The sequence below is a fragment of the Ipomoea triloba genome, chromosome 9 (genome assembly GCF_003576645.1).
Source record: "Ipomoea triloba cultivar NCNSP0323 chromosome 9, ASM357664v1".
Classification (NCBI taxonomy): Eukaryota; Viridiplantae; Streptophyta; class Magnoliopsida; order Solanales; family Convolvulaceae; genus Ipomoea; species Ipomoea triloba.
Genome location: NC_044924.1, coordinates 617,459 through 629,759, shown reverse-complemented (window position 1 = coordinate 629,759; position 12,301 = coordinate 617,459). Strand labels below are relative to the sequence as shown.

The 12,301-nt window shown below is 36.4% G+C and overlaps 2 protein-coding genes across 2 annotated transcripts; one reads left to right on the top strand and one right to left on the bottom strand.

Annotated features, from left to right (window-relative positions):
• Positions 1-2,335: 2,335 nt before the first annotated feature.
• LOC116028283 (B-box zinc finger protein 21-like) lies at positions 2,336-3,496 on the top strand. The gene is made up of 3 exons (XM_031269932.1): positions 2,336-2,542; positions 2,772-3,159; positions 3,278-3,496. Coding segments are annotated over exons 1-3 (576 nt in total). The 5' UTR covers positions 2,336-2,356; the 3' UTR covers positions 3,280-3,496.
• A 686-nt stretch (positions 3,497-4,182) lies between these two features.
• LOC116029303 (kinesin-like protein KIN-7D, mitochondrial) lies at positions 4,183-12,296 on the bottom strand. The gene is made up of 25 exons (XM_031271240.1): positions 11,956-12,296; positions 11,723-11,820; positions 11,433-11,522; positions 11,031-11,083; positions 10,696-10,761; positions 10,411-10,464; positions 10,060-10,119; positions 9,741-9,819; positions 9,597-9,664; positions 9,188-9,244; positions 9,001-9,105; positions 8,709-8,813; positions 8,376-8,483; positions 8,157-8,288; positions 7,888-8,070; positions 7,413-7,613; positions 7,031-7,171; positions 6,699-6,818; positions 6,508-6,558; positions 6,377-6,424; positions 6,089-6,235; positions 5,235-5,969; positions 4,790-4,919; positions 4,594-4,712; positions 4,183-4,494 (listed from the first exon to the last, which is right to left on the bottom strand). The coding sequence occupies exons 1-24, from the start codon at positions 12,294-12,296 to the stop codon at positions 4,630-4,632; spliced, it is 3,255 nt and encodes a 1,084-aa protein (XP_031127100.1). The 3' UTR covers positions 4,183-4,494; positions 4,594-4,629.
• Positions 12,297-12,301: the final 5 nt, after the last annotated feature.

The following is a 12,301-nucleotide window of genomic DNA, read 5'->3' as shown; positions in this document are numbered from 1 at the left end:
AGCATTTGTTAAGGATGTTTTCATTAATCAAGAACGAAAGTTGGGGGCTCGAAGACGATATTGCTGCAACATATGTCATTTTAGTTGGGTCATTCAATTAAGAAGTATAATAAGCTATATAAGAAATAAATATGACATTTTGGCCAAGACCGTGCCCATCGTAGGCACCTCGTGTGCCCATCTCACATCACGAAATACCACATGCGCTTAACCGAGGACCGACAAGGACCGCGCCCGGACAAATCCGCGCACAAGCCCTCACCGATGCTGGCAAAAGATGACTTTTGCCAAATTTTGCCGCGAGACATCTTCTACCAAAATGCCTATATTTTCAGTCAACAGAAAATAATTTTTGTTGATTGGATTTTCCAATTGCTTCTAAACACTAGAAATCCAAAAAACGACTTGACTTCCAGAAGTCATTTTGCAGGTTTTTAAACGGACCCTAAATATATATTGAGAAGTGTGCATTAAATTCCGTTCATATGTAATACTATACATAAGAGACGTGATCTTTGATATTCATATTCAACCTATTTGACCATTAATTTCGAGACAAGTTTGAAGTTTTATCAAAGTGTAATGCGATGTAGAGGGTCCAGCTACCTTCTACTTATTATTTTTGGAATCATCAATGTGAAAGTCTGTAATATGGACCTACCAATATAACTATTGACAATAAGTGCTTAACAAATGCCAAATTCAATCAGGGGTAGGGAGATTGCTTCTTCAGTTTCGAAAAATTTTAAAGGCTCCCTGACTTTGCTTCTCTTTTTATTTTTCTTTTCTATTTTTAAACAATGGAAAAGACAATGCAACTACATAAATATAGATTAAGTGAAATATATATGTTAAATCAGTAAATATAAGATAACAAATCTCATTAGGTGGGCACCAAATAGTTGTAATCCAAATGACTCTAAAATATAGTCACCATCCTATAAGATCTCAATCTTTTCAACAATCTCATTAATTTGCTTACCATATATGGCTCTTAATAGAGTTAATGTATCCCATCTTTAGTCAAACCCACCCTAGCTGCTAATAACAACTTTCTTGGTGTTCAATCTCAACCTCGAAAGTCCTCCACACCCCGACCTGACTGATCATTTGGAATAATGTAAATCATGGTTTCACATTGCTATCAATGGTTTTTTTTTCAAACTTCATCCATATGAGCAATTAAGCTGCCCGTGCGGACCTTCTCCTGAATTCTCAAAAAAAAACTTTTGTCGCTCCTTTCCCGCAGGGGCAGAGAACCCATAGCTATCTCTGGCTCTGTTACCGGAGCTATGGGGAAGTCGGAATAGGTTGCTTACAACTTACTAGGGTTAATGATGCTAGGGATTTGTTCTTTTAGTTGGTATACACCATGCCTTTGAATTTGGGAATTTGGGAGTCTTTATGATATAGAAATCTTTTACCATTTGTTCAAATTATCTTAACAAAATTCATTAAAAAAATGTTGAAAGCAACTGGGCATAGTCGCCCATAAAAGGAATTTCCCAACTGAAAGTAACCAACACTATATACTAAAAGATTTGGTTGTAATAATGTAGAAAATTCAAAGTGGAGATCGAAGATGCTGGAAATATCATTAAATGAGTAGATAAAAACGTTCCCATGCAGCCATGCCCCCCATTTTCATCATCCAAAATCTGAGAATACACTTTATATATAATCCAAAGGCCAACTTGTTTCCCCCAATTTGTCTTCACGCTCACATTTATTTAGAGAGAGAGAGAGAGAGGTATGAGTGATTTCTATAGTGTGCAGTCAGCAAGAAGATCGAGTTCAACACTCTCCTGACTGAAACCTGCATCCCTACCCATTTGCCCATAATGCTTTCGTCTCATTCTTCACTTCAAGCAATGCTTTAGATTGTCAAATGTGGTTTTAACTTGAAGGCTTTTTCTACCAATTAGACTGGTCTTTTAGTTGAATTCTTCATTGTACCTTAAGTAGGTCTAGACTAAAAGTTTAATTTGACTAGTTTAGACTTGAGTATCATGAGATAGGTGCATGGGGTCCGAGGATTTTTTCACCTATTAGACTATTATTTTGGATGAACCACCATATAAAGGGATGGGTTTGATGCCACTGGACCACAAGGTCCTTGGCACCGCAAGGAAGGATCCATACTTAGATGTAGATACTTCAATTCTTCTATATATACACCTATTAGTTCAGCGTTGCACCATGCTGTGAGATTACTAATTCAATCTCAAGAAAAGCTGTCAGTTCCTACTTATACTTAGATTTAGATACTTCTTTTATATATAGCAAGCCAAGAGAGCTAGTATAGCTAGAGGGAAGTCATTAAATTAAAGAGGAAAAGAAAGGTGAGATCGAAGGAATGAAGATCCAGTGCGACGTTTGCGAGAAGGAAGAAGCGTCGTTTTTCTGCTCGGCCGACGAAGCCGCTCTTTGCATAGGCTGTGACCACCAAGTTCACCATGCTAACAAACTCGCCACCAAACACCTCCGTTTCTCCCTTCTCCATCCTTCCTCTCCACAATCGCAGCAATGCGACATTTGTCAGGTACTATATATACGTCTTGTTTATATACGAGCTGATCAAATCTCAGTGTAGGCGGTATTGACTCTTTTGCTTCAACAAGTTAAAAAAGTATAGATAAATAACGGTATTGACTCTTTTGCTTCAACAAGTTAAAAAAGTATAGATAAATAAATAATACAATGTAACAGAGTCAGTACTACTAGAATTGAATTTTTCTAGTCTAGGTGTTATTACTGGTTTTGGGTTTCAGGAAAGACGGGCATTGTTGTTTTGTAAGGAAGACAGGGCAATTCTGTGCAGGGATTGTGACTTGCGAATGCACAAAGCTAATGAACACACCCAAAAACACAACAGGTTTCTTTTGACGGGAGTGAAGCTGTCTTCTTTCGATGTGCCCAACCAGCTGGCTTCTTCACCTTCCTGTGGATCTGAATCCAGTGCCGTCAGCTATACAACTCAGACCACAATCGCGGGATCGGCTGCTTATGAAACGTCAAATCCGCAAGTAGTTGAGACGAGCCAAGAGGGATTGGTTTCTGATACGAGTAGCATATCGGAGTACTTGCTGGAGACTCTTCCCGGATGGCACGTCCAAGATTTTCTTGATTATCCCTCATCCTCAACTACCTATGACTTTTGTGAGCTTTGTTTTCATATCAACTAAAAGTCTAAGTTATAAGTAGAAAAGCACATTTATATTTATATATTATATGCTCAGCACACACATTCATGACTCTTTAACGTTATTCATTGCAGAGGTAATTTGCGAACTGCAAACTAAGTTAATTTCCAGTTACCTGAGGATCGGAGACGGCTTGGTTGATTAGAAGATTTTCGTGGTTTTTTGTTTCTTAGCTTGTTTTTCCTACCCCATTGTAGTAATAACTTGTCAACCCAACTTTGGTCTGCATTAACGTAAAGTTGTATCGAGGCCAGTAAGTCATGGTTTCCTCGTGGGAGAGATTCGCATTTATTATTCCACCTCTCACGTGAGGGGACTAGATTTTTCGACTGATTTGCACACCAGAATTTTTATGCGGATGGAGTATTAAATTATCTGGAAAAAAAAACCTTAAATGTTGATAAATTTGAATTTTAGTACTCCTCGGCTCCATTTTATCTGTCTTACTTATTATTCATTGATTAAACCAACTCTTTTTTTTTTTTACTTATTTTATGTATTATTTTTTACTTATTTTTAAATTTGATTTTTTGTGTTAATGTAGTACTTTTAGTTTAGTTTCTAAATATATAAATTTTGTATATTAATATTAAATTTAATATTATAAAAAATTGAATTAAAAATCAATTCAGCTAACCTTGTTAACCGAACCAGACACATAAAATGAAACGAAGGGAATATTTTGAAAGAATAAATTATTACAAAAAATTAATTAATCAAACACTCATATTGATTATTTAACCAAATCAAACAGCTAATAGTGTTCAAACAACTTAAAATTAACTAATATGCACTATTTTATCAAATAGGACCTATATTGGTCAAAGAAAAAGAATAGCAAATGAAATTACAATTGTCATGTATATATTATTATATAACTAAAAGCAAAAAAGTGTGCTATAATTTATCATGTATAATTAATAGTAAAAGACAGTATGACGTGTAATTCATATACTACTATACAAAAAATATCTGCGTATAACCAAAAACAAAAAGCATGACAGGTAACACAGTGATATACAAATTTTCAGAATTGAGAGCAGTAGAAGAAATCACCATTAATGGCATTTAAGTTGTTCTTATGTACATTAGACATAAAGTTCCAAGATCACACGATTGAGAAGCATATAAGCTTTCCTCAAACCTCATCTATTGATATTTTGGTCTTTCCTTGTTGCTTCCTTTGGTAGTCGGTGGAAAGATGTACAAGAAAAAGCATTTTAGTACACAATTACATACAATTCAACCAATCAAAGAATTGCACAATATGAGGTACACTCATAATGAGCTCCTGCAACAAAACAGAGAAGTGGACCAAAAAATTAGTTGTTTTAATTCACAATTTACAAATAAAAATCAAGGATCAAATATCATATCCCAATCAAAATACCTCTTTTCAATCATTTAGAGCGCTTAAGTGCAACTTCTAAGTAAAAGCAAAAATCCTATCTGCAATTTTTGTCCGGCATATTGGACACTCAGAACATGCAAGGGAGCACGACTTGCACACTGCAAAATTTTTTGCACGTTTACGTACCATACTTGGAGCGTAGAAGAAAATGAACAAAATCAGTAAGCGTACTTACAGCAAAAATGACGACAAGGAAGAAGCATAGCTGCAGTTGGTGATTCAAAACATACTTTACACACATGTGAATTTGCATCTCCATTCCCCACATACCTATGCTCCTTTTCCTTCATCTCTTGCATTCGAGCCTGGGGGTATATACACAAATAAAATTAATTAAAAACAACCACAACATATTACTCTGAATTATCCTTTATGCAAGCCCATAATGCACATTAAGAAGCAACAGTCACAATGTTTAATTCAGCAAATACAGAATTTCCTTAAACACAACATATTAGTTAAGAGAAATTACTTAGTGCTAGATAGTTATTCTTTTACAGGGAAAACAATAAACTGTTCCAATCATGACTCAGAAAAGAAAAAGTGCAAGAAATTAAGTTTGCAATAAGATAGACAAGAATGGAGAAATATTCCCAAATGTAGAGACTATAATAACTTACCTTGAGGCGAGCAACAAGGGGTTCTTCCTTTGGAATGTCAGGAGGTGGAGATTGATGATCAAGGGCTTGGAACTCAGTGCTGACAGGATCCTTGCTATCAATATCAGTATTTTTTGGATCATAAATACTGTCCACTGCATCACTCTGTCTGTCATTTGTCTTTGACTCCTCTTTAGTACCGTTTTCTTTCTTCAGCTGAGCAACTAACACCCACATATTTGCTAAATCATTTTCCAAGGCAGCCTCCCTTTTCTTCGCCTCTTCAATCTTTTTCCGATACTCGTCTTCCATAACCTCATTCTCAGCCAAGGCAGCCTCCAAAACTGCCTCTCGCTGTTTCCTTGCCTGCAATTCCATCTTTAAATCTTCAGGATCCAGGTCCCATGTGTCAAAGTCATCATGAACGACGTCATTTGCTCGGCCAGAGACATGACCTCTACGACCTGGTCTTGTGTTCTCAACATACTTGCGACTTCCACCATTACCAGTCTGCATACTAGTACTCCTAGAATTCAACTTCTCTCGAGCAGCAGATAATTCTTTTTCCAGTTTTGCATTCTGCAATGAGAGCTTGGTGACTTCCCCAGCAATATTCTTCAGTTCAACAGCAGCAGCCGAAGCTAACTCCTTCGCATAAGAAGCTTCCTCAGACAATTTTTGGTTCTGTACACACAGGCCACTATTCTCCTCTACAATCTGAACATGTTCTACCTTTAATCTCTCATTTTCAATCTCCTGTTCAGAGTACAAAAGGATCAATTAATAATTGTGCAGACTTCCCTGTGGCTATAAATTACTTGGTTTTTTAGAACTTAGTTACACATAGAAGGAGATGTTTCAGAATTATCAATTACCTGGATCTGAATTCTCTTTCTCAGCTCATCAATATATTCATCAGGCACACACTGTCCAGAAGAGGGTGATGACTTTTCACCCTTGAGTGCAACTAACTGCTGCTCCAGGTTACTGATTTTTGCCTGCAGTTCCTCATTCTCCAAGCACTGCCAATAATAAGAAAAAAAAAATAATGATGTTCAGCACTTCAGCATTCAAATGAAATCAGCAACTCCAGCATATATGGATAGGCAAAAGAAGCCAAAATTCACTAGGCAGCAGAATTGTGAAATGGACAAGATTGTAACCTTGATCTGCAGCTGTTCTTGAAGGACACGATTATCTGCTGATTTAATCTGCATGCCAAGACATTAAATATTAAAGAGCATTATTTAAATGGAAGAGTAGATATGAAGTTATTTCTTACTCCGGCACTAACCTCCAGTTCAAACCCCTTTTCACTACACTGGGCCATCAATTTCGTCAATGTCTGTCATTAAAAGAAGATAAAAATGTCACCCTAAATAACAATAACAACTAGTAATGTTAAGAAACAAATAACAATTAATATAATACATCGCATAGCAAATGAGACAGGGAAACACATTGAAGTGAATAAAGTCAGATCACCTGCTGCATCTCAACCATAGATGCTTTAGCAATTGAAGCTTCACCACTTGCCGCAATTTGTTGTTCTAACATTCTCATTTGCTTTCTTTTCTCCTGAATTTCGCGCTCTAAAGTTTCAATCTAGAAAAAAGATTTAGGTAATTCACATGAGTACACAGTCTAAAGTCTGAAAAATAGAGTTTAACGAATACTATCAAGTCCAACATAGCATAGCATATTATAGCAGTGTAATTTCCAATCCATATTTGAAAAAAATAAAGGTACCATATTAATATTAATATACAGTTGTACACAATATGTTTCAGACATAAGAATTGAGAAAGAATGCACACTTGACTTTTTGAGCTCTCTGGATCATCTACAGACTGCTCCAATAAACGCTTCAGTGTACTAGTGCTGAATGCAATCTCTCCAGCAAGCATCTTGACTTGCTCAACTAAAAGGTCCATCTGATCTGAAATACTGATTTCTTCCTATAAAGCAAGGAGGAAAAAAAATGGTCAGACACTGTTGTTATCCATATGATGACAAAAGAATTCTGAACAGCACTAAAGTCCGGATAGTTTTTTCATCTGTAATGAGATAATGATATTATTAACATACAAGTAGCCCCTTGTAAGTAGTTATTGAGAATTGGATGAAAAAGATCTGACAAGCTTACTCTATTTAAGTATTCTGGACATTAGAAAAGATAATATAGATATGGAGACTTACTGTGGGCAGTTTTGAACTACTGGAAGAACCACTGATAAGTTCACCCCCTTGAGTTGATTCTGTAATTGTACTGCCAGCCTGTGATAAATCATCATTCCACTTGCTGGAAGATCTTCTGTGTTTAAAATCAGAAGTATCTGATCTCAAGTCCTGATTTTCACTAACCGTCAGCAAAGAACCTTCACGCTGAGCATCCAACTTCTGATGTAAGGGAAAGGCAGATAGAAAAATAAAACATCAGTCTACAACATTAGCATGACACAGGCCAGTAAAACAAAATATACAAGGAGAGTAACCCAAAAGGAAATATGTAAATGCACTTGTTTCAATAAACCATTACATAGGATGAACAAAACCTAGTGAACTAATCTTAAGGTTTGATAAGCAAGCCTCACACAAGTTGATTCAACAAAAGAGCAGCATAAAAGCAACTAAACGTATCTTTTAATCAATCAAATTAGGGAGGATGTCTTACATCATCTTCAGAAACAGAATGCCTTCGTTGATGGGAAGACACATCACCCAAATAGCCAGGAATCGAATTCTTTGAAGAAACAAGAATTAGTTTCGTAAGCCTCTGGATTCTGCTCATTAGAGCAGCCTTGGCTTCCTCCTCCTCTTCCAATCTTGATTGCATTTTAACTTGTCCTTCTTCCAACTGTAAAACAGTCAGACCAAACAGACTCAGAGAGATGTAATTTAACTCCAATTTCGGTAAAGCAAGTGTTTAGACTTAGCATTTACCTTCTGTCTTAAGTTTACAATTTCATCTTGACTGACACCCACAATCATCCCCCTTCTTAACTGATCAAGTTCTTGTTTGAGACATGATATTTCTTTTTGATACTTCTTAATCAAAGATTTCTCATCTATAATCTGTAAGAAACAAATACAAAGATTAAGATTTCCTCAACCTGAAAACTTCGATAAGTCCAAAGCCAAAGGACATTAATAATTTACAACCTTGTTGCGTGATGCATATATTTCAACACGTTTTGCCCTGCTTGCAAATTTTAATGTATTGTGAGTTTCCTCTGAATTACTTGATGCAGGAGTAACTGTGCATATGAGCTGAGTAGAGAGGAAACAAGACAAAGTGTGAGAATGTTTTTGGATTGTATTCATTTCCCATCAACTTTCAACCATACAGGTGAAAATTGAGAAGTTGTAGCATAGCAAGATAAATGGGGGGCAGAAGCAGCAAGAGGGGGAATAGAGGATGGTACATAATAACAAAGTAAATAGAAAAGTATGATAAAAATATATACATGAAATCAAATTTAATGTGGCACTTACAGAAACATGTCCACGCCCACTCAATGAAGACTGCAGTAGGCGAGTAAGTTTCGAATCTCGATAGGGAACATGTGATACCTTCCCTTCACTTAACTTTCCAATAACCTTAACAATTAGAGACACAAGCATAATGTTAAATTGAAAACAAAGCTGGTGTAACCAGAAGGGACACCTCATAAAACTTATGCACTTAACCTGGCCAGTCAACAAAAATAGATGTACATAGTAGTAAAGCTTTGATAATAAAGGGATTATGTTCTGATCTTCTGATAAATGATGCCCAAGTACTTACCGTTCCAAGGGTCAAAAGACTTTTGTTTATGTATGATCCTTCCTTTCTCCTTAATCCCGTTGTTTCTGTCTTTGAGCTCTCAGATCCAGCTAAATCAATTAAGTTCTAAATTGAAGACAAAGAAAGTTATAAGTCAGTAAATGACTGCTGACAATTCAATTATTAAAAACGAATTTAGTATTGATACCAGTTGAGAAAATATCACTCCATCATAGTCATCTCCATGGGCACTACTTTCTATCATCTGCAGAAAAAGCAGCAAATTAAATAAAGAATTTTAACAATAGCAAACAATTGCACCAAGAATGAAAAGCAATGGTTAAGTAATATAAGATCAAAATCACACTATGGATAAGGAAGATCCTAGTAAATCACGAAGCTAAATCATAAAGTTATAACAAATATGCAATCAAAGAAAAACAAACAAAAAACAACAACAATAAACAAAAGGGTAAAATATCCTTAAAATAACTGTGCTTGGTTAGGAAAATAAACAGGCCCTATTCAAAGAGCATACCTAACTAAACATATGATAAGCAAAACCATTTCAGATCAAATCAATCAATGCACACTGAGACTCTAAATGAAACACATACCAATGTAAATATGGTGTGACTGCGGCTACTAAACAGATTAAAATTATTTGAACCAACATGGCGATGCTCTGCAATTGGAAAGCAATAGTTAAGACTATAGTCATGTGATATAAATTAAGGATGCAGAATATATGCAAAAATTACCTTCCCCAGCAGCAATGAAAGAAAGTGCATGACCTGGAGACAAAACAACTTCCTCCTTTATACCCTCGACATAAGTACCCTGCACATTCAAGCAAGCAAAAAATAAAAAGAGAGGTTAAAAGAGTGCCTTTTAACAACTAACAATCTTAGTCATAAAAGCAATTTGAACTACACATTGCTGGCATCTGTTTGTTTATCGAGGGATTTCAAGAAAACAAAACTAATTGCAGAAACAGTGTCAATATACACAGTAAAAAAAATTGAAATGAAAATTGATGTCAAATATAAGGTGAAAGCTAATATTGGTGACAGGAAAAACCTGTGCATCTTCTCTAATACGCAAATTCTGACCAGTGGGATCAAGCAAGTCATTGATCACCTGAAAATATAGGCATGAAGAGTAGGGGTGATAAGTAAAATTCGGGGGCAGAAAGTGCATAAGGGAATATTAAAATCCCCCGTCAAAAAAACAACAGCAACAGAAAAATCTCCTTAGTCTCCATTGGCATGCACGAGAAATTGCCAAATCACTATAAAACTAAAGTATTCAAATATGCCATGACATGTCAAGGCAAAAGCAGAAATATACATGAAGGAAGAGCTCATATGTACATGAATCCACATGGAAAAACAAAGAAAATGCTTTGTTTTTCAGATGGCATAAACTGACCTCATTGTAGATCTCAAGATATGATACGCGAAGCAAAAATTCGCATCCTGGAGTCTGAAGGAAAAATATTTCAAAAAAATTAATCCAACTAAATCTGAAACAAGAAGTTGTATCTGTATGTACCCAAATACTATGCATGCGTAAAGAAAGAGAGGGGAAAATGACACAAATATGAAAATATAAATGGCAAAAGTCGGCACCAGTGCATTGATGCACCTTTGAGTGATATAGACTGTATAAAACTGGGTACAGATTTCATGAAAAGGTGAAATTGAAAGCACTTACATCTTGAATAATGCTGAAAACGTCCTTTATTGCCAACGGAACTATACCTGGAGAACTTTGATCTCCCTGTGGAAAAAAAAAATGGTGACAAGCAAATAAAGACATGCTATGAACTGAAGAAGACAACATTTGTGGATTTCAATCCAATGAGACAGAGGATAAAGATAATTTGCATGATTGCATCCATGCGATTGGTGAAATTGAAACAAGCCTTTCAGCACTTCAGTGCTTGAAGAATCACTTTTTAACTGCTCACTACACAGTGTTGTTTAAGCTAAGTAGAACTTTTTCTCCAATTCAAGAAATGTACAAAACATGATTAGCAAAGAACATACATGCATAGTATGTGTCTTTCCACTACTGGTAACACCATAAGCAAATACTGTCCCTGCAAAATCAGCAGGGTTTAAGTTAGAACTATGAACTAATAAAGTAATGAGTTAATCCAATAACACATCAAGCCACTCTCATTAAAAGCTACTAGAAGCTTTGCTTTGTGAATATATTCTAAAGGAAAATAACACATACTTTCTAATCAAGCATCTCGTCATGTGATTATCTTTAATTCCTTTTGGTGAACATAGAACTGAACTCAACTAAAGCATAAGCACAAACTAGTTTGTGTTGGTTAATCGACAATTGCAATAGATTAATTAGTTCAGTAGAATCTCTAATAAGTGCAAGCAGTAGAATTTGACAGTATAGCATTAACCACTATTTGTATTAAATACGCATACCATTTATCCCTTCCATTGCAGCCTTGACTACTGGTCGAGCAGCTACTTCATAAACCTCCTGAGTACTTGTGTCTTGTCCAAACACTCTATCTAGCAGTACAAAAGCAAATGCAGATACCACAAGCATATCAGACTAATCCAATATGAACAAAAATTCAAATGCTCAAACAATTAAATGTGCTGATTGAATATCACTGTGATTGTCTAGCATTCCCAAAATTAAGTACACAAATTTGAGTATTGATCACAATTGGAATCAACAAGTCAGTCAGGGATGCCTAAAATCATACCAAATGCATAAGCGATGGCCGGATTATACTCATTTCGAACAACTTTATCACCATCTGGGTACCAGGCATTCTCATCCCCTCTCTGATATTCCCGTTCACTGCAACCACATATTCAATCATTTCAGGATTCACACCGCAGTATCTCACAATTCAATCCTAGCAATTGAAAACCTGGAACACCTTCAACTCAGTTCTAAATAGATCTAATTCAATCCAATAAGTCTAGCATCTACCTCATAGGACGAAACCTAACCGTCACCGATATACTCTCCCCCGATCTGGAAGCATCCACTGGCTCCGCAAGCAGCTCATCGGCCGACGGATAGTGGACTGGAGTACGACTTCCATAGCTTTTCGGATTTGCAGAACCGCTCCGATTTCTGCTCGGCGTCATGGATCTGGAGCTGTACCCATTAGTTGAGCCGTAAAAGGAGGTGTTCGATGAGGAGGACGAGCGAGGTATGAGCTTGCCGTTCATGAACGACGATGAGGATGAATACGAAGAGAACGGACTCGACGGCTTCCGGTGGTGAAATGGCGAGCTGCTTCGCCCTCTTGACGAGGATCCCGCCATGCCTC

Coding starts and splice junctions, on each gene's coding strand:
- LOC116028283 (XM_031269932.1), top strand. CDS start 2,357: ATGAAGATCCAGTGCGACGTTTGCGAGAAGGAAGAAGCGTCGTTTTTC. Junction 2,543..2,771: donor AGCAATGCGACATTTGTCAG/GTACTATATATA, acceptor TTTGGGTTTCAG/GAAAGACGGGCATTGTTGTT.
- LOC116029303 (XM_031271240.1), bottom strand. CDS start 12,296: ATGGCGGGATCCTCGTCAAGAGGGCGAAGCAGCTCGCCATTTCACCAC. Junction 10,465..10,695: donor TTTTCAGCATTATTCAAGAT/GTAAGTGCTTTC, acceptor TTTTTCCTTCAG/ACTCCAGGATGCGAATTTTT. Junction 5,970..6,088: donor GAAAGAGAATTCAGATCCAG/GTAATTGATAAT, acceptor TACTCTGAACAG/GAGATTGAAAATGAGAGATT.